Source organism: Arachis ipaensis, chromosome B04, assembly GCF_000816755.2.
Source record: "Arachis ipaensis cultivar K30076 chromosome B04, Araip1.1, whole genome shotgun sequence".
Lineage (NCBI taxonomy): Eukaryota > Viridiplantae > Streptophyta > Magnoliopsida > Fabales > Fabaceae > Arachis > Arachis ipaensis.
Genome location: NC_029788.2, coordinates 130,039,123 through 130,045,583, shown reverse-complemented (window position 1 = coordinate 130,045,583; position 6,461 = coordinate 130,039,123). Strand labels below are relative to the sequence as shown.

Here is a 6,461-nt window from a genome sequence, read left to right as displayed (position 1 = left end):
AGAAGACTTTTTTTTTTATATTGTATTTTGATTTTTAGAGAAAAAAAAAAGTTACATTATCATAATAGGACGATAATATAAATTATAGACTAAAGTACTCTTAATCTCTAATCTAAACTAAATTCTAATTCCTTTCCTAACATTTGCAATGTATAAGTCATGTTTTTGTTTTTAACATTTACAACGTCTTATTTTTATTTCACATTTTATTTTGTCCTGTTTTAGGACTATAATCAAAATTAAAAAAATTCTCTTCCAAAAATACTTTTTTTTCTCTATTGTTATCCTGTTTCTGTTATTATTTTGTCTCTTTTACTCTCAAATTACTACAATAGTCATTATGATCACTACAATTATAATTTTGTCGCTATCTAGTAAAAAATCATAATGGAAGAAGCGATATTTTCAAAAGAAAAAATTTTAAGTTTGACCAAAAAACTAAATTAGGTCGAAATAAAACGTTTGGAATAATAATAGGATGTTTCAAACATTATAAATAAAATTAGGATTTAGTTCAAATATTAGAAACTAAAACAATTTTTTATCCAAAATTATAATATATTTTTAGATTTTTTCTCTCACCTTTAACATTTTTCATTCTAACTACACTATTGATTGCATAACTAAAGCATTTTTGCTAAGTTGGATTATTATGAAATGTTGGTATATATATGTTGCAGATAATAAACAAGGGAATACTTCAAGTCATTGGAGTTGATGTTGGCAAAGGCCTTGATATTCCTCTCTGAACATTTATGAAAAACTTTTGTCAAAGTCAATTTTTTCACTTTATTTTCGTGTTCTCTACAATCAATTTTCATAGTGATTTGTTATTTGGTACTACACGTTTCAAAATTATGGGATAAAATATGAATTCAAAAGTAAGAATGTCAAGAATGAGATTTTTTTTTTTGTCAGTGAATTGGACAACCTCAATTCTAGGTATTTCAGGTAGATCGGACAACCTCCGATCCTAGGTACAACACACACCCACACGTTCTTCACATACTTACCATTTTTTCTTCTTGAATTGCTATTGGTAGAAGTTGAGCCCGAGACCTTTGAGATGGGGAGGAGACGAAATGCCATGTGAGTTAAGACTCGTTGGCGTAAGAATGGGATTCAAGCCCATGTTGTGTCATAGGGTTATCATAGCTTTGTTACAAAAAATTACTCTATTTTTTTGGTATTGGAACGGGCCAAAAGCCCAACTCAAATGCCTGGATTTTTTCATATCCTGAATTTAATCGTATTTGGGTTCATTCTTAAATAGTTTGGGATAATATTGGGCTTCAAAATCCACAACCCTAGAAATTGTAATTGAAAAAAAATGTGGTACTAATCCATCTGACCAAAAAAAAAGAAAAAAAATGTGGTAAAAAATGTGAAGAGTATGTGGATATGTTGTGTATCTAGGATTGGAGTTTGTCTAATCCATTAGGGTACCTAGAATTGGGGTTGTCCAATCCACTGATTAAAAAAAAAAAAAAACAAAAACAAAAACATATAAAGATTTTAATAGTAATTTAGCTTTTGTTACTACTAATTTGCTTCTGCTATGGTCAGTTAATTTTGTTTAAAGACTCAAGGGTTGACATTAATTAATGTAGAGAACGAGTTAAAGGTAAAAAAATTCATATCAACATCATATCGTCTAATTTCATTATTATTGTTGCTTGCATGAAAATATTTTGTTGTTGTTCAATTCGAATAATTCAAAGCAAAAAAGAGAAGCTATAAATTGATGTTGCCTTTTGAAATTTGAAGAATTATTGTTTAGGATAAATGGCCTTGACCAATTTTATTGTCGTTTATACTTTAAAAAACCACTTCTATCTTCTTCCTTTTTTGTCATGGTTTTGTTTGTATTGTTAATTTGTTATAATGCTATTAGTTGATTGATTCCATTGCAAAGTCGTTATTTATAGTTGTTCTTTACAGCTTTCATCAACTACTCAAATTAAAGTACTTCTGAAATAAACATTTCATGATTTTGGAAGCATTATTATAGTTGACTATTAGATGAGTTGTTAAACTTATTATACTCTTTTTAAGAGAGAATTGTCATTCAAACTTTGAAGAAAATAACTACTCAAACGTCGTTTTATTTTTATATAATCTAAAAAAATAAGTATAGAAAATTAACTTTGAATTAGTTAGTGATAACTAATTTTTTATTCTAAAATTATTTTTTAGCTCTTATTTTTTGGAAAATTTATGATTTAGAATTTAGGATTTAAAATTTAAGATTAAAAAAAATTTCCTGATATTGACTGAAAAAGATTTATTTTCTAATTGGACGCCATTAGCTTGTTTTAGTTTAATTAAATAAACGAACTCTTATATTATATACCATTGTATTTTTTTTTATTATTGATTTATTTATTTTTGAAATTTTGGCAAAATAAATAGGACAACTAACATGGTTTATGGGGTGAGGCAGCTTAATTGTCTAAGCAAGAATTGTGATTATTATTATTACATTCAAAGGATATGGAGCTAGGTACCTTATAAAGCCAAAAGATGGTTCAATTCAAGAAGAATAATGATTGATTACTCTTACATTGTGCTTGCTCAAAAGTTAAGGAAAAGGAAAATTATTGAGTCAAATCTAGTTGAGGACTACTTAATGCAAAGATCAAATCTTCAATTGCTTCGCCTATACTTTATTAACCTACATACATTCACCCTCTCTCTACTCCACTTCCTATATTATTACTTGTAACATAAATTAAATTTAATGCACTGCTCTTCTTATTACCGTTACTTGTCCAATAAAATAAATTAAAAAGGTTTCCTTTTGTATGTCTGTAATTCTATTAGTAGCAAGTTTAATTAAGTGATGTTAAAAATTTGAAACCAAGCTTATTTTGCTCATTGATTATTTTTAACTAAAAAATAATAAGTAAATGATCAAATTAATTTTCGAAAGATTATTTATTTTTTAAATTAGTCTTGGAAAGATATCAAATTCACCCTTTAAATATTTTAAATTAGTTATTTTAGTCATTTTGTCACTTCCGTTACTAATAGTGTCAAAATTTGTTGATATAACACGTTAAGTGACATCGCAATACACACCTAGTACTCTTAATTAGTGGCTAACATGATAAGTTTATGAAATTAGATCAAATCAACCACAAATTGAGGGAATCCAATACCTCAAGTTCTCTCTCCAATTAGGTTTTGATTTGATCTAATTTGAAATTAGATCAAATCAACCCCAAATTGAAGGATTCCAATACCTCAAGTTCTCCTCCCAATTAGGTTTTGATTTGATCTAATTTCAAATTAGATCAAATTAACTCCAAATTGAGGGATTCCAATGCCTCAAGTTTTTTCCCCAATTAGGTTTTGATTTGATCTAATTAATTTTATAAACTTATCATGCTAATAGTCAATTAAAATTTCTATTCGTGTTTTATAGTATCACTTAACGTGTCACATTAATAAATTTTGGTACCGTTAATAAAGAAAATGATAGAAGGACTAACGCGATTAATTTTAAACCTTTGAGGACGAATTTGATTAAAAAAAATCTTCTAGAGATTAATTTGAAGAACGAATGATCTTTCAGAGACAAATTAGGCCATTTATCCAAAAAATAACCTATGTCTCACTTATGAATTAGGGTTAAGTACGATTTTGGTCTCTAAGGTATAGGTAAAAAAAAATTTTGGTCCCTAACTTTTTTTGCATACAAAATCGTCCCTAAGGTTTAAAACCAAGTTTTAAAATCATACTTTTTACGTAAATATTAAAATTTTAAACCAAATTACCCATAACAAAAAAATTATAAAATAAAAAAAAGAGAAAGAGAGTGTTTCTGCTCCTGTGAAGGGGAAGAAAAGAAAAAGAAGGAGAAAGGGAAGAAGAAGAAGCTATTTACGATCCACCTTTACTTCCGCTTCTACTGCCACCTCCGTATGATTTTGGTCCTTAGGGTAAAGACGATTTTAAAACCAAGTTAAATCTTAAGGACGATTTTATATACAAAAAAAAAAGTTGGGAACAAAAAAAATTTTCAATCTATATTTTAGAGACCAAAATCGTACTTAACCATATGAATTATGATCAAAACTAAACCACAAAAAATATACCCAAATTATTTTTATGCTGACAAAAATGCTTCTAAATTTTATTGTTAAAACAAATATTTTTAAACTATTAAAAAATGTGATAAAAATGTTTTTTTTCTGTTAATATAAAACATCTTAGTTCACAAAGGGTGTATTTTTGACATATTTTTATTAATTATTTGAGAATATTTTTGTTAATAATAAAATTTAAAAAATTTTCTATCAATAATAAAATAATTCTGGTGTATTTTGGTAGTTTACCCTAATTATGTTCAAGCTAGGACTTATGATTAAATTATATAGTTGTTGAATAAAATAAATGTATTTATCCTTTTACAGGAAAAGGCACCAGAATAATTCACTAACCGGTAATTGATATTAAAAACAAAGAGGTTTTGTAAAACTCAGAGAAATAATACGAACTAATTAATATAATACATTAATGGTAGATTAGCAACTCAAGTTAACATACATGTGATTATAATAAATATTTGACAAAAAAAGATGCTTTATTTTGATGAATTTAGTTCCCTGTCTCATAGGATTAAATGCCAAACTTAGTAGGCTTTTCAAGGGTGGTCTAACTTTGTGGTTAGCATGATCACATCCCACCTAAACAAAGTTTAGCCAACAACCCTTTACCAACAATGACCTGCCATCATATAATAATATTCATATTAATTATCATTATCATTAACATATGTATACACACAAAGTTTGTAGACCAACCAATCTATATTATATTAAATTAAAAACAAAAAAGAATTATTTAATTTTTAACTAAATTATAAAAAAATATTTGTGTTGTTTAAATTAGTGAATAATTGAATAAGTGCATTCTTGTTTTTGTGATGATCAAGAAAATGAAATTAATTCATTAGGTTGATGAGTTTAATTTTGATTCTTGAACCTTCTCATCCAAGAAGATACTCCTTTATTTATTTATTTATTTTTATATTTAAGATACAGAGAATAGAACATACATTAATATTAACAAACACATGTACTTGAAAAAGAAATAGATTAGCCTGTTTACTATAGACAAGACAAAGAATTTTTTTTGATGCAATCATAGACACATGCATAACACAAAGTTAAAAATAAAAAAAAATAAAAAAAAGTGGCACTGCTATAATTAATAGCATATTCAAGGACCATGATTTTACATTCTTTTTCTAGTTGTCAACCTTGTGCAATGTCCAACTGTATTATATGCAAAATTAAATTAAGAGAATAGGACAAATAGATCCTGACCTTTTGTCCCGCGGATATTTTCGTCCTTGACCATTGAAAAATACTTTTAAGTTTCTAATCTTCACAAAACTTGGACGGATCAGTCCATCCGTCCAAATGCCTCCGTCAGAGACTGATCCGTCCAAATGTCTAATTTAAAAGTATTTTTCAATGGTCAAGAACAAAAATGTCTGCGGCACAAAAAATCAGGGACATATTTATTCTTTTCTCATAAATTAAATTAGAGAGTTTAATTTTGATATAAATATATTTTATTTTTCTAATTAACATGACAACGACAGAGGTTAAAAACAATTATTATTTATAGATACGTTTTATGACCAAAGACTGCAAGCCCCAACATTCCTTTTGTTTATTTCATGCTCCCAATTTTTTTTTTTTTTCATTTTTTATAATTTTCTTTTTATAAGGAACCTTCCTGGTTCCTCCCTTGAATTTAAGCCTTTTGGAGCAAAGTGCTATGCATCTACCACATTTTTTTTTTTTCATTACCACCCTTTTGGACCCTTTAACTTTTGAAGCTCTATCTATTAATGTAAGTTTATAGTTCTATCTTCATTATTCTTATTATGCTATAGTTCTATCTATCTATCTTCTCATATTCATATTTTTTTTTTCTATTTAGATATAATTATTATTATGGATTCATATAAACAAATATGGGGTGGTGGAGCTGAAGGATGTAGCAGTAGTGAATCTGGTTGGACTATGTATATTGAATCTCCAATGCAAGAAGATGAGGATTATGATGTTGGGTGCAGCAATGTTGAGAATGTTTATGATCATCATCATAATCATGATTATGTTAGTAATAGTAATAATAAAAATAATAATAATAATAGGAGAAAAGGAAAGAAAGTTGATGAAGAAGAGAGTGATGATTCAATGGCTTCAGATGCTTCCTCTGGTCCAATTCATTACAACAACAACAACAACAACACATTTTCCAAGAAAGATAAACATCAAGATCATCATCATCATCACCATGGAAGCAAGAAGAAGAATTCAAGCAAACAAGAGAAGAAACGTGTTGACAACAACAGAAGTAAAAAATGAGTATTCTTATTCTATTCTATTCTATTCTTTTTTTTTATTATTATTATTATCTTTTTTTTTTCTTTGTATATG

General features: G+C 27.3%; 2 protein-coding genes across 2 annotated transcripts in view; both read left to right on the top strand.

The window, feature by feature from the left end:
- Positions 1-1,491, top strand: part of LOC107635503 (light-harvesting complex-like protein OHP1, chloroplastic) — a gene marked incomplete in the record, with an annotated part of 2,181 nt that extends 690 nt beyond the window's left edge. The window contains 1 exon segment of the mRNA XM_016338990.2: positions 681-1,491. Within this exon segment, the coding sequence (XP_016194476.1) occupies positions 681-749 (69 nt within the window).
- Positions 5,564-6,461, top strand: part of LOC107638169 (small heat shock protein hspM) — a 1,012-nt gene continuing 114 nt past the window's right edge. The window contains exons 1-2 of the mRNA XM_016341336.2: positions 5,564-5,868; positions 5,959-6,461. The exon at positions 5,959-6,461 is cut by the window's right edge and continues 114 nt beyond it. Coding sequence (XP_016196822.1) covers positions 5,973-6,389 — 417 coding nt within the window. The 5' untranslated portion in view covers positions 5,564-5,868; positions 5,959-5,972 and the 3' untranslated portion in view covers positions 6,390-6,461. The remainder of the gene's footprint in view (positions 5,869-5,958) is intronic.